This window comes from Leptodactylus fuscus, chromosome 6 (assembly GCF_031893055.1).
Source record: "Leptodactylus fuscus isolate aLepFus1 chromosome 6, aLepFus1.hap2, whole genome shotgun sequence".
Classification (NCBI taxonomy): domain Eukaryota; kingdom Metazoa; phylum Chordata; class Amphibia; order Anura; family Leptodactylidae; genus Leptodactylus; species Leptodactylus fuscus.
In genome coordinates this window covers 132,743,077-132,771,033 of record NC_134270.1, presented here as the reverse complement: position 1 = coordinate 132,771,033, position 27,957 = coordinate 132,743,077, and the positions used below count along the sequence as shown (strand labels likewise).

At 44.1% G+C, this 27,957-nt stretch overlaps 1 protein-coding gene across 4 annotated transcripts; it reads left to right on the top strand.

The window, feature by feature from the left end:
* Positions 1 to 27,957, top strand: SLC16A5 (solute carrier family 16 member 5). 4 transcript variants are annotated; one of them, XM_075277230.1, is made up of 7 exons: positions 1 to 170; positions 1,318 to 1,351; positions 7,997 to 8,183; positions 10,350 to 10,573; positions 19,723 to 19,866; positions 24,125 to 24,934; positions 25,437 to 27,957. In XM_075277230.1, exons 4-7 carry the CDS (start codon positions 10,387 to 10,389, stop codon positions 25,658 to 25,660), a joined length of 1,365 nt encoding a protein of 454 aa, XP_075133331.1. In that variant the 5' UTR covers positions 1 to 170; positions 1,318 to 1,351; positions 7,997 to 8,183; positions 10,350 to 10,386; the 3' UTR covers positions 25,661 to 27,957. The 4 variants fall into 4 exon arrangements, with proteins under 4 accessions (XP_075133331.1, XP_075133332.1, XP_075133330.1 ...); XM_075277231.1 differs by lacking the exon at positions 1,318 to 1,351 and having other exon boundaries at positions 1 to 138; XM_075277229.1 differs by lacking the exon at positions 1,318 to 1,351.

Below are 27,957 nucleotides of genomic sequence, written 5' to 3'. Positions count from 1 at the left end.
CCTACTTGTGCCTCGCTGCTGAATCTGTCCCTATTCCCGGTATCTGTACCCCGCACCTAAGTCCTGGCCCACAAGACAAAAACAGGATCCACTGAGAAGGCTAAGGAGATAGTGAGAAGTTTGGAGAAGACATAAAAAGTAAAATGAGTTCCCTCTACTTAATATAAATTGTAAGTTTATGTCAGTGCTATTTCTCTAAAGTCTAGTCTAATATAGTATATATATATATATATATATATATATATATATATATATATATATATCTGCTTATGAGTCCAGTGTGTGTAATGTAATGAGTCATGAGTAATGTTTCTGCTAAATATGCGTTTAATGGAATTAATAAACTGTTACATCTTTAACGCTTAGATTGCCCAATATTTTGTCTTCTAATATTAAGATTTTAATATATCTCAGTATAGTATTTGCATCTATATATCAGTGTATCCATTGCTTTGTCTATAGATCTATGGGGCATTTTCTGTAATTGAATTATGACCCCAATTTGAGCAAAGCATGAAAAGTATAGCTCATACAATACATAGATAAAAGAACGTGTCCTCCTTTAGTAATTAGTGGGTTTGGTTATTATATCCACACCCAGGATATCAGGTTGATACAACCCTGTAATCTCTACAGACAAACATTACTAATAATAGTGTGTATTATGTAATAGTAATAAGTGACATGCAGCTATGGTGGGTGCAGAGGTAGCACTTGCACTCCAGATCTAGTGGCTCAGGAGCTGGAAGGCCCCTCTGTCATATAATACAGACTCATTCATATCCATAGTTTTCATGAATCTGTGTTGAGACCTTGGATATGAGCTGCAAAATATGGGATAAGTCCTATACCTGTCTGTTTATGCGGCTCAGTTCGGTTATTCTAGGGTATAGGTCCGTGAAAATTGTGGATGTCATATAGCTGTCCATTATATTTACGGACCCATACACTGTCTGCAGTCGTGTACATGAAGCATGTTTGGCAGAGGTCCTGATGCAAAGACTACTTTCAGCATTGTCATATGAAGATCTAACCAACCAGGGGCGTAACTACCGGGGTAGCTGCAGTAGCGGCTGCCACAGGATCCGGGACATTAGGGGGCCTGGCGGAAGCTGCTACCAGTGCCGATTTATTTATTTTTTTAATAGGCCGTTACCTGCTGGAGTAACTCCTATTTACTTACCAATCTTGACTCCTGCTCATGGCCACTGATGCTTCTCCTTCTGCGGAGACGGCTGTGAGCAGGAGCCGGGATTGGTAAGTGGAGCTGTGGGCCCGCGATCCCCACAAACACTATCATTATCATTGTCATTTCAGACCCCCGAGTATAATGATCAGAGGCCTAGAAAAGGTGACGTAAACATATAAAGCAATGTTACTGTAACATCTCTGCCTGTTCGGGCCTCTGCGCCACCCTCTGCTCGCATGCTGCGGCGCCGGAGGCGTGTGCAGTTTGACAATCTGCTTAAGGTTTTTAGTTGCACTGTGTGAACACGGCTCTAGTCCTTAATTGGATTTGCACCACATCCGTCTTCTGCCAAGGTTGCCTCTGTTCATTAAGTGGTTAATCTGTCTTGCCTGTGATTGACAGCTTTTCTTCCTGTCAGGTTCTGGGCGGGTTCTTCCTTCCCTATTTAGTCTTGGCTCACAGTCACACTGGTGCCGGTTATTGCCCTTGCTTTCTGGTATCGCTTGCTGTTATTTACTTGTATGCTAATCCTTGACCTCTGGCTTTCCTACTGACTATTCTCTTGACTCCGATTTGGCACTGCATCGCTCTCTTGTTACCAAACCCTGGCTACCTGACCTCCCTTTGTTGTTGTACGTCTTGTCTGCATTTTGTGTTTCACGTATTCAGGGAGGGATTGTCCTCGTGGTTGTCGCCTATCACCTAGGATAGGGTCTGGCAATAGGAAGGGCAAGCGGGGGGCTTCAGTTTAGGGCTCACTGTCCCTTGTGCCCCTCCCTCCAGGGTTCACCAGCAGCTTCTGGGGAATTATCATCTGGCTATTCCCTAACAGTTACTTAGCTCTCCTGCCCTCCTGAAGGCTTTGGGCCTAATAGGTAACGTCACAGACGTCACATGGGCCGGACTTCCGTCCTTATGCGTCGCAATGTAAGCCCCAGCTCAAGTGACGTCTGTTCCATCACTGAAGATGGCTGACATCAGTAGGTAGTGCGCCGGAGCCCAGGAGAGGTAAGTAACAGTGTTTTTTATGTTTGTATCTAACCCTGGGTCTCCGATTATTATACTCTGGGGTCTGAAAAGACCCCAGAGTATAATAATTGTTCATGGGTGGTCCACAATGGAGCATAATACTGTGTGCAAGGGCCACTATGGGGGATAATACTGTGTGCAAGGGCCACTATGGGGGATAATACTATGTGCAAGGGCCACTATGGGGCATAATACTGTGTGCAGGGGCCACTATGGGGCATAATACTGTGTGCAGGGGCCACTATGGGGCATAATAGTACATGCTGGAATGTGGGTGGAGGAATCGGTCGGTCGGGGTCTTCAGGGGAGGGAAGGCGGCTGGGGGGCCATGTCATGGGGACCCCCTTCATTCCTTGTTACGCCACTGTAACCAACCACTGGCAGAAGCGATGACCTTAGTGGTATCTGTTGCGGTCAGTAATAACCTGCATCAGTCACTTGTCAATGTTAAATCGTCATCACTGAAGGCCACAATACAAAGCTCCAGAGGGATCGATAAAGTCAGTATTACCTAGTTTGATATTTTAAATCATCCTTAAGTTTTGGTCACGATGCTGTCTGAGGACTTATATTTTTGAGACAGATTGTACTTCATAGTTATACCATTTAATATTGGGAAGAACTGGAAGCTGAAAAAAAATTAGAATGGGGGGATTTATAAAAAAAAAAAAAAAATTTGTGCCATTTTCTTATGAGTTTAATTTTTACAGTGTTCTCTGTGCAGCCAAAACGACATGTTTTCTGGAGTTTGTGGGTCGCTGCGATTGCGGCGATACCAAATTTATATAGTTTTTGTTATGGTTTAACATCTTAACAAAATCCAAAACTTTGGGGAAAAAACTTTGACACCTGTAACTTTTTTTTATATTTCTCTGTATGGGGTTGGGTAAGGAGTCAGTTGGGGGCAAGTACATGTTTTTATGGATATGGGTATATATGATTTGTAAATGTTTATTTTTATTTGTGATTAGGGAAAAGGGGGTCAACTAGGAGGGTGTTTGAAAGGGTTAATGCCTGCAATCGAAGCAGTCTCTCATCACAGGCATTACTGCTGGGTTACTGCTGCATAGAACATCGGAGACTTGGCAATTACGCCGTCTGCTCTGTTTCAGAGCGGGCGCCATATTTAAAAAACATTATTATAGCAAATGTCAGGAAGGAGTTAAAGACTGTAACATAACTAACACTAAATATGAAGGCATTTTTGTTAGCTTGTTGTGGCACAGATTATTCTTTGGTGGTGAGTCATATTGCAGTCCTGGTAAAATCACTGTGTGACTTAGACTATAATCCTCAAAACTGTTAGAAAAGTTGGGTTTAAAAGGGTGAGTGTCACTTCCACTTCACAGGCCCGCAACTTCACTTTCATTTATTACATAGTGTGTTTGCAGCTCAGTCCCATTCAAGTAAAAGGGGCCAAGCTGCAATACCAAGCATAGTCCCTACGTACATCGTTGTGCTTTGTATTCAATGCAGAGGCTATAGTGCTCACCCAAACACTGTAGTCTCTACAAACAGATGATAACTGGGATCCCCACCTATCTGGTATTGATGACCTACCATAATAGGTCAATGTTACAATCCCAGACAACCTGAAGCACAATACTAGCTGGAAAGATGGTTTATTCCATGACATGCTGGTGTGAATATGGCAATCACTAGATTTTATAAGACTCAGATCTCTCCTTTTGTCTACAGGATGTAGAAAACCTACAGGTATCATATAGATATGTCACCATATGGTGGGATTTGGTGGTGCTGTAACAATTGTTAATTGTTGGACAAACCATCGCCAGATTTGGCTTCAGGTACCATCTTTATGCTGATGACACCCAATTATTCACATCTTCCCGTGACATCACCCCTGTACTCATACAGAACACCAGTGACTGTCTTTCTGCTGTCTCTAATATCATGTCCTCGCTCTATCTGAAACTAAATCTCTCTAAGACTGAACTATTGCTGTTTCCACCATCTAATAAATCTGTCCCTGATATATCCATTGCAGTCTCAGGCCTTACTATAACTCCTAGGCAGCAGGCCCGCTGCCTCGGGGACATGTTTGACGCAGACCTTTCCTTCACCCCTCATGTTGAATCACTCGCACATTCATGTCACCTCCACCTCAAAAACATCTCCAGAATATGCCCTTTCCTTACCAGAGATACACTAAAGACACTTATTGTCTCTCTGATTCATTCTCGCCTTGACTACTGTAACTCCTTACTAATCGGTCTTCCCCTCACAAAACTCTCCACTCTGCAATCTATTCTGAATGCAGCGGCCAGGCTCATCTATCAGGCTAGACGTTACAGCGATGCCTCTGGTCTGTGCCAGTCATTACATTGGCTGCCTATTCATTATAGAATAAAATATAAAGTTATCACCCTCCTCCACAAGGCTCTCCATAATGCCGCACCTCCATACATTTCCTCCCTCATCTCTGTCTACCGCCCAACCCGTGTTCTCCGTTCACTCAATGACCTAACACTTACATCCTCTATTATCAGAACCTCCCATGCTAGTATACAAGACTTCTCCCGAGCTGCACCATTTCTCTGGAATACTCTACCCCGGACAATCAGATTAACTCCCAATTTCTACAGTTTCAAACGCAAACTAAAGACACATCTTTTCAGACAGGCCTATCACAATTTCTAATGTAAACCCTTCCATAATATAATTAGAATCCCCAAAATCTAACCCCCCTGTGTCCCCGCTCCCACATTACCCCACATGATATGATGCCACATGTTACAGGACACCACTAGTGATGGCTCATAAAGTTTTATGTTTGTGTAATTACAGTCACCTCTATTACAATATTGTCTGACCTCTGTATAAGCAATGCCGCCCCTGCTACCTCTTGTGTCACCCCCTCTACCTCATAGATTGTAAGCTCTTGCGAGCAGGGCCCTCAGTCCCATTGTGTGAAATGACTTTCTTTGTTTTGTATCTTTCTGTCTGTATTTGAACCCTACAAATTGTACAGCGCTGCGGAATATGTTGGCGCTATAGAAATAAAATGTATTATTAGTAATAATTGTTCTGTAATAACACATGTACCTTATAATTGGCTGAAGCAGTAGTTGATGGCTCCTTTGCGCACAGGAGACATGCAGACTGTTAGTGGATACTAGTCTAAAACTTTAACTTAACAAAATGGAAGTGGTCTGAGACTAGAGGTTATACTAGACATATGTACTAAGAATCCCCTGATGAGTCGTCGTTCACCAAGGATGAAGCGCGTAGCGTAGAATGGACTGCCCTTGTAAGGGCTGGAGCCTTGGAGGACATTGGCTTAGTAAGGGCAAGATAAAGCCCTGGACAGTGGACATCAGCCGCTCCTACTTCATTGGACAAGAAGGACTGCTATACATATGAGAAATTGATGAGATTGAACCATTTATTTTCCTGATAGTCATACTGTTTATACAGTTTGGTATGTGTACTCAGACTCTGCCAAATAAGACATTTTTGCCTTTGGGGTAACATAGCCGAGCATGACTTTTATTAGCTGCCCTTATGACTCTTTTGCATGCATTATGTTTGAGGTTTGGCCATGTGATTTGTGATTGTGTAATTTAAACTATTTATGGAATTGTAACTGAATCTGTTTCAGGAGGAGTTTATATGTATTTTATATTGCTACAGTAAAAGTGAAGTTTTATTCCATGGTGCTTTATTGTTACATCTCCAAACACCTGCAGGGTCTCTTTAAGAAGAACCAGAACCTACCCCCGCGCCTACAGCTGCATCAAAGGCAACCGGTCTGTTCTACACTTACTAGGAGCAAGAACACTGTAACAAATCCTCAGCCTGCTCAGAGACTATTCCATCAAGGACAGAGTGGATGTTGTTATAGAATGCGATTGCTATCCCTCTCCCCTCCCCTCAATAAAGCCTATGGTTGACCTTCCCTTTTCCCTCTTTCTCTCTCTTCCATCCCTTATCCCTTGCCTAATTTTTTGGTAAACTCATATATGTTCCTTTATTTGTTTACAGCGTCGTATGTGACGGGTTCCATAGTCACATGATTCCGGCACCTGTCTATCTGTATCATCTAGAAACGTCCTCCTATTTTAGTAATGTCACTTGTAACTCCATCCTCTGTGTCTAGAGTACGAGCAGTTATGAATGTAGTGAGCTCAGTTGTGGGGGTGGTGTAGTTAAATACATGAAGCTGCATCTATTATATACATATAAGTTATATACATTGCCTACAGTTATATAGATTGTGTTTTTATCATGAATTATTTGTGACACCTTTCATGTCCTATTTGATGTGCAGATGAGGGCAGGGACGGTGATAAGATCTTTCTACATGAAATGCAATAATTTAGATATAGGTTGAGTCTCGCCACCTACATACAAATGTAACTTTCTTAGCTATTACACGTGTTGTCTCTGGGCCTGAAAATCTAAATAAAGGCTACATCAATGGAAAATAAGTGAGGTTGCCAGTCCTGAATTTTTACCTGGTTGTGGTAATGGTGGATGCAGTCCATCTATACATTTTCACAACAGGTGGGTGATGGGTGTTCTAAGAAACTGACTTTACGCTGCTTGAGGGAGACTTCATGGGGATGTCCTGCCCATGTATGATGCTCGGAGTACCCGCGGGACTACTGTTCCATGCTGTAATCATGTTTCAGTATACGTCCGGCACTGAGGCAGAGACTTGTGTTTCTTTGCCTTTTTCTTTCCTGTAATTCCTATAGTCTTCAAATGTACAAGTTTCAGGTAGGTGTGGGGAAAATGTCACAGAGTAAGAATGCTTTCAGAACTAGAAGAGTTTATTTTTGTCTATTAACAAAGAGAAGTGAATGAAATCTACATGCCATCAATATTTGGTGTGAGCGCTCTTTAGAGGAAGAGTCCTGGAAGTGATGAAGCCTATAGCCACAGAAGATCTGAGCTTAGTTCTCCAAGATGTTTGGAACAACTTCCCTGCCGAGTTCCTTCAAAAACTGTAGACAAGTGTACCGAGAAGAACTGATGGAAAGCAAAGGGCAAAGGTCACACCAAATATTGATGTCTAGCTTTAAAAGCACTCTTACTTTGCAACAGTTTTTCCACACATGCCTAAAACTTTTGCATAACACTTTACATCCGTGTTGGTTCTTCTAAGGCCCGGTTCACATCTGCGTTCAGTATTCCGTTTGAGAGTCCACTTGGAGACCCCCCCGAACTGAATACCAAATACATTAAAAAGCTCTTAGCTAAGAAACCACACGGACCCTATAGACTATAATGGGGTCTGTGTGGTTTCCACTCGGTGTCCACATGAATCATGCAGAGAGAAAAGTACTGTAAGTACGACTTTTCTCTGCACATGTTTCATGCGGAAGCCACACGAGCCCCATTATAGTCTATAGGGTCCGTGTGGTTTCTTAGCTAACCACTTTTTAATGTGTTCGGTATCCCATTTGGGGGGTCCCCAAGCGGACTCCCAGATCAGCAGAGGTGCACCAGGCCTAAGAGGTTTATTCATAATGGAAAGCATTTGTTGTAGATGTCAGTGTCAGCTACATCTGAGAATATGGCCTGATGCATTTACCACCCAATAAAAAAGTAGGGCACAATGGAAATTTTTCTTGGCCGCACTACATGTGCTATTCTTGTATAGAGTTTGTGTAAATATAAAACAGGTAATAACAGGTACGTAGAATAAATGACTGTTTCTCCATCCAGCTGACGGCAGTGTGTGAGAGGTGATGCCCATCATGCCGCACCCGATACTTCATGTAACGCATTGCATGTCCTTGTGCCTTGCAGATGCTGTGTCACGGTTACCTGACGCCAGGTGTCCCTAATATCCAGGTGAAGGGGGAGGAGATGTCATACTGAGACATACAGGTGTGTCCTGGTGAGGGAGGAGAACAGTTATCACAGAAATAGCAGAGAAGAGGAAGGCTTCAGCCGTGGCTTCATAGCTATAGGTGACCTGGGCATGACACACAAGGTACTACTGCCTATAGTAATTACAGTAAGAGTGTATTTGTGGACTGTGTACGGCGGCAATGAGGAGAGGGAGGGAAGAAGGGAAAGAGAAGGAGATCCAGTCGTAAGAAGTGTGTGAGTCACTGTATAAGAGGTAACTGTGTTTAATACACACCAGAGCGAGGAGGAAGTAAGGAAGGAATGTAATAGGTAGACCTGTATTTCAAGTGCTGTCTATCGCTGCTCTGTACATGTGGAAGCTGTCAGCATGACAAGGCGGAGGTTTTTACGCAAGTTCCTATTTGTCTTCACTTTTATCATGGGATGTGTCTGTTAGCCTTGAAGTTGCAGATACTGTACTGTTGTGTCAATCCTATGTCTGGTGTAAGTACATGCACAATGAATGATGTGATACTTATTCTGCTTCACTGTTTTGTGGATTTTCTAACATTATAGGTGATGTATTTTCTCAGGGATTCACTGCTAATTCTCTTTGCACATAGAGGGAAGGCTATTAGACTCCTAAGCATAGAAAGAGCACAAAACTGAATAGACACTGTGTCTTCAACAAACTTGTAAGGAATAGTAAAGGCGATTGTAAGAAACTTTGTAATATATCCTATCAGAGAGAAATGTCTTTCTGCTGTTTCCATGTCCTCGCCCTCTACTGATGTGACTTTAACTGTAACAGTCACTACTTTATCCATCGCTAGATGGAATTAAGGTCACGTGACTAATGATTCATCTTTGTAGGAGTCTATGGAGAGGGGAGGGGGCAGGAAATAAGATGTTTAGATTGATGTTGGAGCTGAATAGAAACATTTTATCACAACCAAAGTACTTTATTCATGTCAGTACGTCTCTGTATACTGTATGTATTATTTGGCTGTTTCTAGACAGTTATGTTGCAGATTCTCCTCTACTCACTGTGTGCAGCAGTGTATGATAGCTAGTGTCCACCCACCAGCTCATAGAGTAATGCAAACTACAGATGTAGATACAGAGGGGGGAGAGTGTAATGTGAAATATAAGATATATAATCACCAGAAATAATGTTATACCTTATATATACAATCACATAACAGCATAAATGAATAAATGAGTTAAGTATATATTTCTATATAAATCTGAGGATTCTGTACTACTACTTATAAATACAATTTCACCTTATGACAACATATGGATATTTCTCATGAATTGCGGCGGTATGGAAGTGCTGTGGCTTTGAGTCACTGGTCATAGGCTTGTGTATAGTAACTGCATCAGGTGCATAGTCTTAAATATACTCAAAGTTTTTGGCTTGTGGGCAATGCAGTACAGTGAGCCCTACCATACTTTGTGCTCATTGATATGAATGAATGAACCCACTGTAATTTCATGGAGATTAGCAGCAGCATCCTATACTGTTCTACAAGTTTTGGATTCAGGTTTTATAATGGGAGCATTTCCTAATAAAGAATCTTAACTGCCTTGTACATAGAATGAAATAAACCCATATACATTATTACAGTGTACAGTATTTATATATTGTACATTATCTTAGGGTACCTGCCTGTCAGTATATAGTACATAGCAGCATTCTTCACATACACATGTACACTCAACGTCATGATGCTTATCAGTCTGGAATACTCCCCGTCCATGACAATCCGATATACATTAGCAGTAATTCCATAGAACATGGTACAGATTCACACATCGAGCACCGACATGAATTATCCGGATGCAGATCAGCCCCATTGAATAGGATAAATCCTGGTGCCGATGTGGACATTGCAGATCCACGGCAGAAATCTGACTGTAAGGGCCCAACTACTATATGTACATTTTATCCAGATATGTAATGTCTGTGTTATTCACAGATAGCACACGATTTTATTTGTCTACAGTCATGTTCTTTCGGTTGTTGACCAATTTATCATGTCTGCATAAAGAAGATTGATCTTTAAAAAAAATTTATGTCTCTGGGTCCATAAAAAAGGATGGCATCTGTGTTCTGCCTGTAATATTCAAGGACACATAGACTAGAATTGGAGTCTCAGCGATCAGACACTTGTCTCTTAGGTTCTTTTCAGATGCCTTATAGCCTGCAATTGTATTACTAAATATGTGAGTGTGTTGGTGAAAATAGGAACCATATGGTTTTACAACAGGTATGGATTAACACACAACTTCTTTCATTGTGCAGATTACACCATAGGGAGACGCCCGTGGGAAGACTCAGAATGGAGACCCCCGATGGGCCATGGTCATGGGGGGTGCTGGTGGCTTCTATGCTAACGAACGGATTAACTCTTGGGTTTCCGTCCTGCATTGGAGTGTTTTATACAGATCTCCAGAACTCCTTCCAGGCATCCAACACAGAGACCTCCTGGTTTCCATCCATTATTACAGCAGTACTGCATGCTGGAGGTAGGCATCTCATACACATCTGATACAAACATGTGGACAGTTTTGTTTCCTAGTACAAAACATATGTTTTTATGTACATAAGAACCGTATTATATTAACATTATTTGAGCATTAGACCCTGTTCACAACATATCAGTGATATCGAAGGATTGTGAATGACAATCTGTTTTCCCTTAGCCCAAACAGCAGCACAACTGGGGTAATCCTGCCCCTATGAGCTGTTAGGACAGGTGGAATATTTAATTACCTAACAGCAATTAACCCCTATAAGAGGTCAGAGGACCAACTCCCCTTTGTGTTAGTAGCAAGTAAAGTTTTAGACATCTATTTAACAGAAGTAATATGACATCCAAACAAATAGTACAATTACAGCATAGGGAGGGAGCCTTGTGCTGCTGTTTGGGCTAAGGGAAAACAGATTGTCATTCACAATCTTTCGTTCCCCCTACGCCCAACAGCAGCACAACTGGGGATTTAGCAAGTATCGCTTTCCCTTAGGGCGGGTGATTCTGGCAAGCTGATGCCAATACCGAATGTCCAAATGCTGTGGACTCCCTTGTTCGCCACTCAAGTCTATAATGTTTGGCGAAAGTTAGCTGAGAACTCCAAGAAGCCGCTGCACATATCTGTTCCAAGGAAAGAAAACGTCTCTCGGCCCATGATGTCGCCACTGCTCGGGTGGCATGGGCACGGATAAGGTCTGGTACCGGGAGGTCCTGAGCACGTAGGGAGCAGATAATGGCTTCTCTAATCCATCTTGATAGAGTTGGTTTGGATGCTTTGGTCCCTTTGGTGTGGCCAAACACATTGATCAGCAAATTCTCTGACTTCCGAAAGGACGCAGTCCGCTCTAGATAAATCTGCAATGCTCTCACCAAGTCCAACTTGTGCATCCTTTCCTCCCACTCAGAGGTGGGAGAGGGAAAAAACGCTGGTAAGACGATTGCCTGGTTAACATTCTGAGGCGTGGGTACCTTTGGCAAGAATCCTGGGACAAACCTCAGTTGCACTCTGTCTGGAAAGAAGGTTATAAATGGCTCAGAGGCCGCTAGGGCTTGTAGCTCACCAACCCTCTTGGCGGAGGTTATTGCCAACAGGAAAGTTATCTTGTATGCTAGGTACTTCAAATCCACCTCAGATAGGGGCTCAAAGGGGGGCGCACAGAGCCCTTGCAAAACTGCGGCCAGGTCCCAGATCGGGACCGGTGGCTGCACCTGAGGACGGAGTCTAGTAGCCCCTCTTAAAAATTGCTTAATCAGAGGATCTAGTGCTAGCCGGGTCTCCAGGAGTGCGGACAGAGCTGAGACTTGGACTTTCAAGGTAGCAGGTGCTAGCCCCTTCTCCAGGCCGTCTTGTAGGAACTCCAAGACTGCATTCCTATCAGGGTCGCGCTGGTTACTCGAACACCAGTTCTGAAAGATTCGGGCGACCCTCTGGTAGCTCTGGTTAGTTGACTCTGCTCTTGAGTGCGCCAAAGTTCTTAGCACTCCCTGGGATAATCCTCTTCTGCCAGCTAAAGGCTGGCTGACCTCCAGGCAGTGAGGTTGCATCTGTTCAGGCCTTGATAGGGCCGGCTGTTCCGGGTTACCAGAGTTTACACTGGTGGAAGCCTCCAGGTGTTCCTCCGTCTCATGAGAGTGAGGACGGTGAACCATGCCCTTTTTAACCAGAATGGCGATTTCCTTGCCAAGTTCCGGTTCTGCCTGCGTTTTGTCAATACCTTCCGAATCCTCAGTTGACGAGGGTAGACGCACTTCCGTCTGATCCTCCCTGGTATTGACAGAGCATACAGCGCTGGAGGATTGTCTTCCCGAACTGGGGAGCGACGTTCCTATATTGCAGCGCCGTTTGAGGTGGCCATCAGATCCACCTCGGGGAGACCTCATCCTTTGATAGGATAGTGGAGAGCATCCTGGTCTGGGGATGACCTGGCTAAGGTCCTCCGCATTTTGGTGAGTCAGTCCCACCGACTGTAACCTGGAATTTGAACCGCTGGCCGCTGGGGAATACATAGATCCAAATAGATGAGGATCCTGGCGTCTGGTGACGTGGAGAGGGTTCTCGTCCTCTGTCCGGGATGACCGTAAACGGCTGTGAACAGGCTGTCCGTCCTGGTTCTTTACTCCCGAATTTGTGGAGTCCACGTCAGAAGCTTCACCTGAGCTCTGGTAATTTCTTGCCAGCTGGGTAAGCGCGTTCTCTTCAGGTAACGCCAGGTGCTCTGTACCAGGGTCTCCCCCAGATGAGCTCCCCTGGACCGGGAGGCATCTGTGGTCAACAGGGTCTAGGTAAACCTGACCGAGGACCTGCCATCGTGAAGATGGGTCTGCCGGGCCAATCATGGCCGGGCACTGATGGTTCACTGGATAGGCTCTTTTAGTCCCTAGGGACAGCGATTCCGGACTCGCAGCTTCTTGACATAGAGAAGGTGCCTCCAGGTAGGAGAGTCCCTGGTGAATCCCCGGAACTGGATTCGATTTGATGGAATCGTGAAAAATCTTAACGGGTCTTCTTTGATCCTGGCTCTGAGAGGCCTTCTGTCCCCCTAAAGGGCTCCCCAGCCCTACTAGGGAGCTGGGGGAAGACCCGTGGATACTACTCCCCTGGAGATAGGGGAGGCTGAAATTCTGCCATCTGGGAGGGTGGAAACTTGAAGACAAGGTTTTCCATCTGGGTGTTCGTCCCATTGATCTAAGGTCCTGGGCCGAGCTATGAGAGATCCTGCGAGTGTACCTGGCCTGAAGGTTCCCTAAGGAAGCCGCATCCCGAGACGGAAGCGGTCTATGTCGAAGATGAACCTGAGTCCTTCGCCCAAGATTCTGGAAACCACGAAGCCTGGAGGGAGATCCTTCTGGACGGGTACTCAAAGATGAAGTTGTTTGGGGCCCTAAAAAGGGCAAGATGTTCTCTCGGCCGGTGGAGCCTAGATGTAGCCAAGGACCCTGGGACCTTTGCGTCGGGGCCCTAGATGGACGGGCCCGCTTTCTCCCAGGATGGCAGACCACTAATGGGTCAGGGATCCTTCTTACGGTCACGGAAAGTACCGCGTCCTCTACCTCGGCCCTGGGGAGCGGAGCGTCCACGCCCCCTGAAACCTCTGGTGGAGGACCCTCGGCCTCGAAAGGCAGTTCTTCTCCTTTCTGGCGGCTGCGGCAGATTTTTAGTTTTAGTGTCCGCCAGATCCTCCATGATTTTGTCCAGGGCTTTGCCAAAGAGCCTACCGGGCTCAAAGGGCAGGGTACAAAGCCCTAGTCTGGAGGAGTTGTCCACCCTCCATGGTTTAACCCACAACGGTCGCCTGGCCACAGTGGTGAGGGCCATAGATTTGGAGGCGAGTCTTAGTTGCGACCTGGAGGATTCAGCCAAGTGGTCCACCAATAAATTAATATCGGACATAGCCGATAGGAGGTCGTCCCGGTGGACCCCCGTGTCTATATCCCTAGCAAGGGAAGATAGTTCGGCCTGTAGGGCAGAGACCACCTCATTAACCGATATGGCCACGGAGGCCTGCGACGAGGCGACAGAGTATGCCCGCCTCAGGGACCCCTCTACGCGGCGGTCCAACGGGTCCTGCAGACTTGAGCCGTCCTCGGCTGGCAGGACTGTGCGGCAGGATAGTTTGGCAACTGCCACGTCTACTTTTGGCGGTGGTCCCCAGGCCCCCTGCTGGGACTCAGATATAGGAAAAAGTGCCCTGAACCTAGCGGAAGGTGTAAATGCTTTCTCGGGACGCCTCCACTCGCCTTCCATTACCTGGACCAGGTCCGCACTAGCTTTAAAGGACTTTGCCCTCCTGCTTGGCCCTTCCCCTGCCTCCCGATCACATGATCTGAGGACTCTGAAAAGTCTACCCATCTTTTCGAGGGGAAACACCTCCTTCTCCACCACCACCGGGTCTTCCTCTGAAGACTCAACCTCCCCGATGTGAAGGCGTTCTAGGGGCGGGAGGGAGGGCTCAGAAGGCTCCAACCGAGGCCTCTTGGCGAGGTGGGAAATGGTCTCATCCACTTTCCTCATGGACTGGGACACAAAGTCCTTAACCCAGGAGACCATCTCTCTGATTGGGGTAGCTTCGGAGGGAGGCGCTCTACATCCCTGGCAGTACCTGTATTCACAGGCGTCAGGGAGGGGGATATTACATCGGGCACAAGACAGATGTCTCCTCTTCGCAGTGGTTTTCCTCCGAGGGAGGGTGGAAGAGGATGAGGAGGACATACTAGGAGGAAAGAAGCAGCATAAAACAGAAAATCCGGACCTCAGCAACAACAGTAGCCACAACAGCAGCAGCCCCTCCCCCCAGCACCACCACCACCAACCTTGATAACACGCAGTTGAACTTCCAGCTCTTGAGCTTCTCCTGAGGCAGCAATGCTTCAGAAGTACCTGCAACCGGAGCGACAGGTACCATACTGTGGTGGAGGGGGGGTTTAAATAGGTCGGCTGGGGGAGGGACAGGGGAGGAGCCACGCCCCCTTCACCTGGGTCCGAGCTCCACCTAATTTCATAACAACTCGCCCCCCCTTCGAGCAAGCGGGGGGGGGGAGGGAAGACACACTAACAGCAGTTGCTTACCTGCTGTTCATTGTTTCCTATGATCCTGCGCAGCCTGCCGCGGCACATACCTTAGTCGCGCGGCCTGCGCATGCGTGGTTTCCCCGGAAGCAGTCCACGGAACCTGGGAACTGAGAAGTAGTTCCCAGCCCCCGCCGGCAGACAAAAGGATCCTACCTGCCGGAACCTGCAGCGCCCGGACGTCCGCGATGCCGCCTGCAGAGCGGAGGATTAGATACAATGGTCATCACCCAGGATACTGGAAGCAGAAGATCCCGGGGACCATCAGGTGACACCCACTTGCTCCAGCAGGGAACCCGGACCGGCGCAGGGAGAGAGCCACGCAGCAAGGTACAATCTTTAGGGGGGGAGAGGGGACCCCTATAGGAGGCCAAAGCACCTCTCCCCCGTCCACCTGTCCTGTCCCACAGGACAGAAAAAAACACAAAGGGGAGTTGGTCCTCTGACCTCTTATAGGGGTTAATTGCTGTTAGGTAATTAAATATTCCACCTGTCCTAACAGCTCATAGGGGCAGGATTACCCCAGTTGTGCTGCTGTTGGGCGTAGGGGGAAACAATGATATACAAGGGCCCCTTCAAACTACAGACACGCTGACTGATTCTGAACATTAAAACACGTTCAGAATCAGCGCGTATAAAGCAGATCCCATTAATTTCAAAGGGAACCGGCATACGAGTGCTCCCCATTGAAATGAATGGGCTGCTTTTTTCTCTACGAGCACTCCCATTGAAGTGAATGGGAAGTGCTCGCGTGTACGGCTGCACACTCGGAATGGTTCCTGATGTACACAGTAAGCATCTATATGGATCCATTAACCTGACACAGGGCAAATGTTTGTCCCTTTGGCTTCCACTGGTCAGTAAAAAAGGTGGGAAAGACACCTAAATCCCTAGGGGATGTTCCACGTGTACCCCTCCTTTAACATGTATAAGGGTTAACAAGCCGTCACATCCCTTTCAGTTACCCCCTTAGAGGGAATAGGCCCCAGGGAATGAGGACTTTATCTCTACTAATTACATATGCCATGCAGTCCATGGGTTTCCAGACAGAACTGTATATCTACTTCCAATATCTTTATAGTGTACACAAATGTTGCTTTCGCCCCACAATTTGGACTGACCCCTTTGTGATCTAGTAGCACTGGTATAGTTGTAGGGTATGTTCACCTTCACAAATATCATTACATGTAAATATATTTTTTATAGCTCTAACCCATCTAAATTACAAAGGAAAACAACTTTGCCTATGAATTAAAAAGAACCTATCATTATATTCCTAAAGGTCCAAATTGTCTCCAGGGTAACACACTACAAACACATTTTGTGTAGTCTGATCCTGTCAAACTCACTTCTAACTGCTCCCTACGTCTTGCTAACCTACATAATGTATGTTATTATGTTTGCAAGAAATCTGTAGTGTGAATTCACAGAGACACAAAGTTGTGCATAGTAGCTGTAAACTGCAAATTTCAACACAATTTCCCAAGTAGCTTCATTATTTTAGATGCAATGGTCACAAACATGTACGTTTTAAATTATAAAAGATGCCAGCTCAGGAACTTATCTTTCCCAGAATTTTTTTTTTTTTTGTGTGAGAAATGTCCTTTAAAAACCAGATAAAGAATGGCTTTAATATCCACATAACCTTAGCTGACAGCACACAAACAACTGAAAAGCAAATATCATGTGGATCGTACGCCAGGACTATATCTCATCTGCTATACAAGACAGGAGAAATGGAGCAGTCAGAATATATAGTAGCAAAATGTGTAAAATGGGGCAGGGGCCCCACGGGACATAAACGCCGCGATTTGCCCGCAGCAGAGACGTTGCAAGTGCAAGCAAAGGGGATGGGATTCAGGCAAATCCCATGCCCACTTTGCGGAAGAAATCGCAGGGCGGACACACTGTGATTTGCAAAGCTGTTGCAGCTTTGCAAATCGCAGAATGTCAATTATGTCTACAGAAACGCCGGCGGCTTTCCTGTAGATATAATGTTAAGAGAAAGTCCGCAGAGGAAAACTCTGTGAACTTTCTCTTAAAAGCGCTGCACAAAGAACCCGCGGGGCCTTAGCCTTAAAAGGTTTAGTATATGCCATAGTTTTTGTAACACTCTTGACGTTGGCTCAAAAAACTGCAACAAAATCTGCAACAAAATAAGCTGCATTTCCACAATGTGGGGACTCAGTCTGAATCAGTAAATGGGGCTGAGCTGCAATACCAAGCAAAGCTCCTATGTAAGGGGGCATTCACACAGAGTAACGCGGCGCTGTTTCTGGCATGATAACTTGCATAACAATCAGCGCTGCAAAACAGAATCCCATTGACTTTAATGGGTTCCTTTTAACGCGCGTAACACATTGAAATCAATGGGAGGCTTTTTAACCCATTGATTTCAATGTGTTACCAGCGTTAAACGGAACCCATTGAAGTCAATGGGATTCTGTTTTGCAGCGCTGATTCTTACCCGAATTATCGTGCCAGAATCAGTGCCACATTACTCTGTGTGAATGCACCCTAAAGTACAGCACAGTATACAGTGAAGTGGCCACAGTGCACTTCCAAACACTGGAACCAGATGATCTGTGTGGGATCCCAGGTGTCAGAACCCCTCCACTGATCCCATGTTGATGGCCTATCATATTCTATGAAATCCCTTTTAGGCCACGGGCCCAGGTGGCGTAAACAATGCGGTTTGGCCATGCCAGAAACGCCAATTGAAAAAAACGTGGCGTTTTACATTTGACAAAGTCAAACCCTTCCACACACTGTGGAAAAATACACACAATGGACACGAAGAAATTTCCAAAACCGCTGCAGTTTTGTAAATCAGAGCATGTCAATTACACCTACGGAAATGGGCCCTCAGTCCCATTGTGTGAACTGACTATTTCTCTGTAATGTATCTTTTTATCTGTACATGAACCCCACAAATTGTACAGTGCTGCAGAATATGTTGGCGCTATATAAATAAAATGTATTATCATTATTATTATTATTATTATTATGTGGCCACTTCTCCCAACCACAACTAGATGAGTTACAGAAACAGTCAAAGGCTCAGGCGATACTTAGCAAATTGCAGCAAGAAAACACTGTAAAAAAAGCAGTAATAGGGTACATTCACACTGAGTAAACGCTAGCTTATTCTGAACATAAAACACGTTCAGAATAAGCGGCGTCTAAAGCAGCTCCATTCATTTCTATGGGAGCGGGGATACGAGCGCTCCCCATAGAAATGAATGGGCTGCTTCTTTCACTCCGTGCAGTCCCATTGAAGTGAATGGGGAGTGCCGGCGTATACGGCAAGCTCTGCTCATGCCGGAGCGTACACGCCGGCACTCCCCATTCACTTCAATGGGACTGCACGGAGTGAAAGAAGCAGCCCATTCATTTCTATGGGGAGCGCTCGTATCCCCGCTCCCATAGAAATGAATGGAGCTGCTTTAGACGCCGCTTATTCTGAACGTGTTTTACGTTCAGAATAAGCTAGCGTTTACTCAGTGTGAATGTACCCATAGGGTGCATTCAGACTACGTAACGCCGGGCGTGTATGAGAGCCGTACACGCCGGCATTACGGCAGACTGCCGAACACTTCCCATTCACTTCAATGGGAGCGCTCGTAACAGCGGCGTTTACGAGCGCTCCCATTGAAGTGAATGGGAAGTGTTCGGCAGTCTGCCGTAATGCCGGCGTGTACGGCTCTCATACACGCCCGGCGTTACGTAGTCTGAATGCACTCATAATGTGTATTCTCTGACAACCCCTAAGGCTTGGTTGTAAGGGTTAAAAAAACAGAGCAAACATAAGCTATGTGGCAATGCTTTATCCTGTTGCTGCTGCCAGGAGCAGGGAGGTACGCATTTGCATTTACGTTGCCCATCTGATAAATACATTTGCCTCTGCCATTGCATTGTGGGATGTGGCCCTATAAACTGCATTTATTTAAAGGGCCTTGTAATATTCTCCTGCTACATAGGGGCAGGGTGCGGCTACTGCAGCTCTCTTCTTATTGAGGATCCTCCAAACAGCTGATCTACATAGGGACCGTGTCAGGGACCGTGTCATAGGGACCCACCAGTCAGATATTAGAAAAAAATAATGGACAACCCTTTTCATGATGCTATCTGAAAACCCCATTGTGTAGGGAAAAACTGTATAGAAGCTGTATAGGGAAGACTAGGTAGGCCCGCCCACTGGAGTCCTAAACCCAAATTGAGCAGAGATAGAAAAGTATAAATGACAGGTTATACTGAGCGTTGTCCTACAAAAATAGATGTGTGTCCAATGTGACCAGTTCCCTTTAATACAGTTTATGGAGGGAAACATAATTACACAGATATTTTATTGCACATTCCTTGGGGGATTACACAAGGTGGTATTAGAGGGATCGGGTAGAATTTAAGAAGGCCTCTATGTAATCCTCCATGAAAAAATCCTTTAATTAGGATATTAAGCCAGAAAATCTAATCCGTTTTTTACAGGCGTATATCTTGCACGCAGTCTTTAATATATAGTTTTGACGTCTCTATCACCAATGTCTTGATTATTTTCTTGCTATTTTCTTCTCATACAGGTCCATTATGCAGCATTATGGTAGAAAGATTTGGCTGCAGGGTAGCAGTAATGATTGGTGGTCTCCTATGTGGAATTGGGATGGTCACCAGCTCCTTCTCTCAGACTATCATTCACCTGTACCTAAGCGCTGGCCTTATTGGAGGTGAGTTGTGTTTCATAATGGAAGGTTTCCACTATGAGATTTACTTTTTGTACAAAATTAGAGGGATTTTGTGGGTTCACAGTATTGATAGTCTCTTATTAGGATAGGATGTCAGAATCAGGTCAGTGTGGGTCCAACACTTGGCACCCACACCAATTGTGCTAAAAAAAAACACTTTTCTCTTCATTCTTTACACTGTATGTTGTGTACAGAGCATTGGCTGTACAGACTATTGCTGCTTTGTCCAGCTCATCTAAATCTTCAATACTCTGCACAGCCACTACAACGTATAGTGGGACAAAGCTTCACACAAACTCAGCTGATCAGCAGGGGCGCCGAGATTCACACCACCACTAATAGGATTCAGATTTTTTTATATTTTCAGCTAATCGTCATGCTCAATTGTCAGGTGGATTCCGCTTGATAACTCCCATGTGAGGTTGAAAAATTCTGCCTGGCTGGTGCGGAATTTGCAAATTCCACAGTGAATTCCCCGGTAAAATTTGGTCAAGGAGAAAGATGCAGCTTCAAATTCCTAAAGCTGAATTTTTTTCAGCTTGTACAAATTCCACCATGTGAACATAGGCTAAGCCGTCATGCACACTGCGAAGCTCTGTAGCAAAAAAAAAGGTGCGCTCGGGCTGCAATAAACTGAGATAATGACATTTATCAGCACATGATATTGAATCTATAGCGATAAAAGAAAAACTTGTCAGGTTAACTTACTAGCCATGTAAATTGCACCCCAGAGACCGGTGTCTTCCATCAGCCATTTGCTTGTTCTCTCCTGTACGCTGTCCTCCTACCTACCTGCTGTATTCCCCTAAGGAGAAGCAGTATTCCTGTGAGACTGTCTGTATTCCTGGAGCTTCAATAAGCTGTGAAAGCTACACCATACCCTGTGAAATGAAGCAGGACGGATGAACATTAATCCAAGCCAGAAATGAATGTAACTCTGCTGTCTAACTGCCAGCGTACTATTGTGTCACCAGAATTCATCAGTAATGTTTATGGGACATGGCAGGCGGGAATAAAGATATAGAGGGGCCACATAATAGGACCAGAGTTATAATGGCACCCAGTAGGTATTGTGGAAAAGTTAGCTAGGTAGAAGCAGTGGTGTGGACCCGAACAGTCAAGACAGACACAAAATACAGTCCTATGAAAAAGTTTGGGCACCCCTATTAATCTTAATCATTTTTAGTTCTAAATATTTTGGTATTTGCAACAGCTATTTCAGTTTGATATATCTAATAACTGATGGACACAGTAATATTTCAGGATTGAAATGAGGTTTATTGTACTAACAGAAAATGCGCAATATGCATTAAACCAAAATTTGACCGGTGCAAAAGTATGGGCACCTCAACAGAAAAGTGACATTAATATTTAGTACATCCTCCTTTTGCAAAGATAACAGCCTCTAGTCGCTTCCTGTAGCTTTTAATCAGTTCCTGGATCCTGGATAAAGGTATTTTGGACAAACAATTCAAGTTCAGTTAAGTTAGATGGTCGCCGAGCATGGACAGCCCGCTTCAAATCATCCCACAGATGTTCAATGATATTCAGGTCTGGGGACTGGGATGGCCATTCCAGAACATTGTAATTGTTCCTCTGCATGAATGCCTGAGGATTTGGAGCGGTGTTTTGGATCATTGTCTTGCTGAAATATCCATCCCTGGCGTAACTTCAACTTCGTCACTGATTCTTGAACATTATTCTCAAGAATCTGCTGATACTGAGTGGAATCCATGCGACTCTCAACTTTAACAAGATTCCCGGTGCCGGCATTGGCCACACAGCCCCAAAGCATGATGGAACCTCCACCAAATTTTACAGTGGGTAGCAAGTGTTTTTCTTGGAATGCTGTTTCTTTTTGGACGCCATGCATAACGCCTTTTTTTATAACCAAACAACTCAATTTTTGTTTCCAAAATGAAGCTGCCTTGTCCAAATGTGCTTTTTCATACCTCAGGCAACTCTATTTGTGGCGTACGTGCAGAAACGGCTTCTTTCTCATCACTCTCCCATACAGCTTCTATTTGTGCAAAGTGCGCTGTATAGTTGACCGATGCACAGTGACACCATCTGCAGCAAGATGATGCTGCAGCTCTTTGGAGGTGGTCTGTGGATTGTCCTTGACTGTTCTCACCATTCTTCTTCTCTGCCTTTCTGATATTTTTCTTGGCCTGCCACTTCTGGGCTTAACAAGAACTGTCCCTGTGGTCTTCCATTTCCTTACTATGTTCCTCACAGTGGAAACTGACAGGTTAAATCTCTGAGACAGCTTTTTGTATCCTTCCGCTGAACAACTATGTTGAACAATCTTTGTTTTCAGATCATTTGAGAGTTGTTTTGAGTAGCCCATGATGCCACTCTTCAGAGGAGATTCAAATAGTAGAACAACTTGCAATTGGCCACCTTAAATACCTTTTCTCATGATTGGATACACCTGGCTATGAAGTTCAAAGCTCACTGAGGTTACAAAACCAATTTTGTGCTTCAGTAAGTCAGTAAAAAGTAGTTAGGAGTATTCAAATCAATAAAATTATAAGGGTGCCCATACTTTTGCACCGGTCAAATTTTGGTTTAATGCATATTGCGCATTTTCTGTTAGTACAATAAACCTCATTTCAATCCTGAAATATTACTGTGTCCATCAGTTATTAGATATATCAAACTGAAATGGCTGTTGCAAACACCAAAATATTTAGAACTAAAAATGATTAAGATTAATAGGGGTGCCCAAACTTTTTCATAGGACTGTATACAGCAAACTGGTTTATGTAGAAAAAAACAGAAAAATAAATAAATCTTGAGCAAAATTAAATACAGCCTTAACTTCAGGCAAGAACAAAATAAAATCCTGATCATCTGAGCGACTAACTAAACAGTGATGTTAACCTAACTATACATGTGGCTTACTACCAGCCACATGAACAAACCAAGCACAATATAGTCTCACCGGACTCAGGGTTACAAGACAGACCCACACACCTCCTTTCACTCCATGGAACTGCCCTGTAATGCAGGATCTGCAGCCTTTTCTGGCCCAGTAATGAGCCAAGGATCTACACCTGGGCTCAGGCCTACTCCAGATCCGCCCTGGACCTCACATACGTCAGATACCTGGGGCTGATATATCTGGACTCCAGCACTCTGCCTGTCACCTTCTCACAATATATAGACATTGTATTGGGGCCTATAAACTACATTAAACACCTCTGCTAGAAGACCTTAAAGAGGGTCTATCACCTCCCACAAGTATATTTAACTCCTACCACCACATTACAGAGCACATTCCAGTGATAAACTGCATATCTTTGTTATATCTCTGTTTGGAAAATTATCTTTGACTTCTTATGCAAATGAGGCAGTTGGTGCATTGGGGGTGGAGCTTCAGCCCTCTGGAGCAGTTCTCTTGTGACTCAGATCCCTACCATCTTCTGAGTGCACCATCCTGTTGATCCTCCCACTACTATGACGTCACCCATTCTAGTAGAGCAGCAAATTCAGTGCTCCCAGGGCTGATGCCCCGCCCCCAGTGCACCAACTGCCTAATTTGCATGAGACTTCACAGTTTTTCTCCAAATCTACAAAAGTGAAATACATAATAATGGTATATTGTTTATCACTGGAATGTTCTCTCTATTATGGTGGTGACAGTTGAATATACTTGAGGGAGGTGGTAGATTCCCTTTAATGGGGTTGTCCAATCATAACAAGAATTATTTTGCTGTGGGGATCTCTACTGATCATAAAAATAGAAGATCCATGTCCCTGTTTGACTGGTGTGACGGTCATTACTGCACGTTGGCCCTCCATTAAGTCGCTATGAGATAGACAAAGATCGCTAAGTACAACCCTCAACCACCTTCCTCACCTCCGTAGACTATGAATGAAGCTGCAGCACCAACGATTGCCCCCATTCAGGCTGTGGACATGGGATCATGGGGTCCCAGTGGTGTGACAGTTGTTTTCAACAGTCTCCATGTCTGTCCCTACCATGGGTAAATGAACCTCCACCCAGATGCAAAATCATCCAGTTGTTCCAGAGGCAAAACTGGCTTACTTGTTCATGCGAATCACACCTAATATACTGTAGATGGAAGGACACTATTTAGAGTGTTCCGATTCTTCTTTACATTGGTTTATCTGAGCATTTTATCACAAATGTGAAAATGACCCAAATAGTCTGTATAGTTTCCAAACTTTTCCGAAGCACTATAAATAATAAAATATTCTGTTTTTCACACAGGCTTGGGACTCTGTTTTTCCTTCCAAGCAGGAATCACAGTACTTGGTTACTACTTTGTGAAACGTCGGACTTTGGCCAATTCTCTGGCCTCTGCTGGGGCCTCAATAGGCATGGCTCTCTGGCCCATTGCGTCCCAACACCTCTTGGAGGCCTTTGGATGGAGAGGCTCCTTTATGATCTTTGGTGGAGTGTTACTCAACTGCTGCGTATGTGGAGCTATGATGCGACCGGTTAAAGCTCTACCATCAGCCCCTACTAAGAATGGATCCTCATCAGCCAATGGAGTCACTAGCGGTGCTGAGGAGATGGAAGGTGGGAAAGGCCTACAGAGATACATGGCTTTTGATCTACTTCTCCGGCATAGACCATACCTGATTTATACAATAGGTGTCTCTTGGATGGTTTTAGGCTTTATTTTGCCTCTTTTCTATTTGGTACCATATGCTACCAGCAATGGCATAGATGAATCTACAGCTGCACTTCTGCTCTCACTCATTGGTTTCATTAATATTTTTGCACGTCCAGTGTCTGGACTTGTGTCCCAGCAGCAGAAATTCTCTGGCAAGCTGATTTACCTGTTTAGTGGGGCAGTCATCGCGAACGGACTTAGCAACCTGGTGTGTGCAGCATCTGCGTCCTTTCCGTCCCTTATTATTTATTGCGTCCTGTATAGCATCTCCATGAGTGTTATTGGATCCCTTGTATTTCAAGTACTGATGGATATAGTTGGCATGAAGCGATTCCCTGGAGCTTTTGGACTTTTTACCATACTGGAAAGTATTACAATCTTGTTGGGACCACCACTGGCAGGTAGGTAAAATTACATGTGAATATCACATTAAAGGGTGTAATATTAATGGCCAGTATAAGACGGGTGGAGGCCAAACTTCTGGTATCTTTGCCAATTAACGGACTGAAGGGACCCTTGGGCTTGAGCAGCCTCTGGCTCCGTAGAAATCTGTAGTGGCTGTGCCTGGTACAATACGTAGTTCTGTTCCATTCAATTGAAAGAGATAAGTAAGCTGCAGTACCATCTCTAGCCACGACAAAATGTATGGCGCTGTATTCCAAAATTCAACAAGGTTAGCTTAAAGGGGATGCCCAGGAATTGGCAAACATATCTAGAAGCCGGTGGAGGTATAAAATTAAAATGATGTCTGTTCAAGCTTTTTTTTTTTTATACCTCTCCCAGCCTTCACACAAGTTGCTTCAATTCCTGGACAGCCCCTTGAAGAACTCCACCTATCCCCCCCCAATATATCCATTCATACCTTTTATTAATGCAGTGGTCTCTTCTGTTTTCTTCTGACAGGTTTTCTGGTAGACATCACTGGTCAATATAATCTAGTTTTCTACTTCAGCTCCGTTGCTGTGACCTTATCTGGACTTTTTATGTGTTCGGCATCTTACATACTTGACAGAAGAGAAGCAAAGAAAAAAAAGAACATTTATAACCAAAATGATACTGCTGAGACTGCTGACCGCCAAAATATTATTTATCGCCCACCAACAGTACAAGAGGATTTTATAATATGAGTGACCATTCATAAAGAATGACCCACCAAAAGGATTCTACCAGGCCAATATAGACCTCGATGTCTGTGACGGTAGACGTATCCTTGAAATCTATGCACTGCACAGTTTGCAGGTCTGCACCGTGAAATGCCTTGAAGCAAAGGTTGTTCTCTCAGGTAGCTAATATGTTTGTTTTACCAAAGTAGAATTGCAGAACCAAAACTATGCAAGTGAGCGGCAAGATGTAGAATGGGTAACTCTTTGGGTTATCATTGGGGACGACTGTCAAGTGGATAAAATGGATCAAATCCATACAGTGCTATAAGCTGAGATAACATAGGTATTTTATTTTATTTAGAGTGACTGTCCAGTCAAGAGCTCATAACTTAAATGTAAGTCAGTACCTAAAGGGGATCATGCCCACTATTTATTTTTTTTAGATCTTGCTTCTCGACTGGTTTTTAACTATCCTCTATGGCAGCAGAGCTGTGATCTGTGACTACAGCTTAGCTACAGTGCCTACAAGATGTCCGACATAGTCTGAGACACACCTCTGTCTCATCATTGGTTCATACTGTTGCTCCCGCCCCCTGCAGTTCTGCTTCCTCTGATTGGCTGCTATGAATACGCACAAGTACGCACAGGCTCACAAAGAAGTATATGGAGAGGAGAGGTATATGGAGAGCTGATTTCTATTATAGCAAGGGCAGAATAATCATATAGTACAGATAACTAAACCCTTACAGAGAAATACGAACCATAAGGTATTTGCCATATGTATACTAAGTGCAATGAGGCTTAGTGAAAGGAAGTGTAGAGGGTCACTTTAATATTACAAATATCACAGTGTTAAACTGTTACTATCATAGCCAGAAAGTACTGCAAAGTACTGTAAACCTGAAGTAAATTAACTTTAGTGAGAATGATAAAACCAATTACCTCTATTGTAAAGATAAAAATATTGTGTTGGTTATATAATACAGCATAGAGTATATGCAGTATATTTTACAATACTATTTTTTTTACCTTTATGTTCAAAAATAAGCTTAGGGAAACTTTGGAGCAAGAGTCCAATTTTTCTGCAGTGCCTCCGCAGGTAAAATGAAGGATTGCATGGTACCAATGGGCTGTCCATGTAACACCAAATGTGCCAGGTCCTACAGAGATGCCATTTTTAAGTCCACTTGGGCTAACTGAAGATAGAACGAACACTAACAGGGTGCTTGAAAATGGGAATTTTACCCAGACAACCTCTTTAATAATACCAAATCAGCAAAAAGCACCGTATTACAACACAGGACTCAAAATAGATGAAAATTAATTTAATACCGGATAATTTATTCAAAATTAGTGATTTATATTTTTTGAAAAAGCGCTTAATGGGGTTAACAGTGACTACAAAATTGATGATCAAGCCTTAGACATGGGCTTTTGTATCAAAACAGGTCAATTTCTCAGCACCTCTGCTGATCAGATCTGATCACCAATCTGATATGGACTGTCCATCCAAAGGATAGCCCATCAATTTTGTAGTTCTGGATAATCTCAATCTGAAATACAACTGTTATTTAAATTAATTTATTCTTGTATATAATAAATGTCATATAATATACATGGAACACGGCTTAAGGGGTTTGCCCACCAATACCATTTATTGCCTATTCACAGGATCATGAAAACAAGGGTACCTCGCACTTCCGTATCAATGGAGTGGTCAGGCAATACAATACAATTGTAGGAGTGCCTGTTCGACTCACTAGTGTACATGTCCTGAGATTTTCCAGGTCTGTTTTTCTTTTTGGCTTTTTGTCCCCGTAAGCTCAAGACCAGCAACAGTGCCCTGTTTGATGGTGGTCCATAATGTGGAATATGCCAATGTCAGAAGCCTCCCGCAAAAAGGTGTGACCCCTCATAGTCTAGGTAGAATGGGCAACTCTCCTGAGTAGTGAAGTGTCATCTTCGAACGAGTCGGCTCTTTGTGCCAACTCTTTGGAGTGAACAATGAGAGTTGGACGTGGGTATGAGACACGTACAGTATAATAACCTATATGCTCCCACCTGGAGATCAAACTTATGTATTAAAATGAAGGATGTATTGTGTTTGCGTATCCTCACAGTCATTGTTAGAATACAATACTGTATACCGCTGCCATGGTTTCACAATGATTACCAAAGATACTGCTGGTGGTGGATGAATGTAGACAATGAATGTTATATATGCTCATGTAATGACCAATGATTAAGACTTCAATACAATTGTAATGCACTTTAATTTGTCATCTTTATGAAAACAAATATTAAAAAATATGAGATTATTA

Excerpts from the sequence above, each read along its gene's own strand:
- SLC16A5 (XM_075277231.1), top strand. The coding sequence starts at position 10,387 with ATGGAGACCCCCGATGGGCCATGGTCATGGGGGGTGCTGGTGGCTTCT. Across the intron at positions 19,867-24,124 it reads AAGCGCTGGCCTTATTGGAG|GCTTGGGACTCTGTTTTTCC; the intron begins GTGAGTTGTGTT and ends TTTTTCACACAG. Across the intron at positions 24,935-25,436 it reads GTTGGGACCACCACTGGCAG|GTTTTCTGGTAGACATCACT; the intron begins GTAGGTAAAATT and ends TTCTTCTGACAG.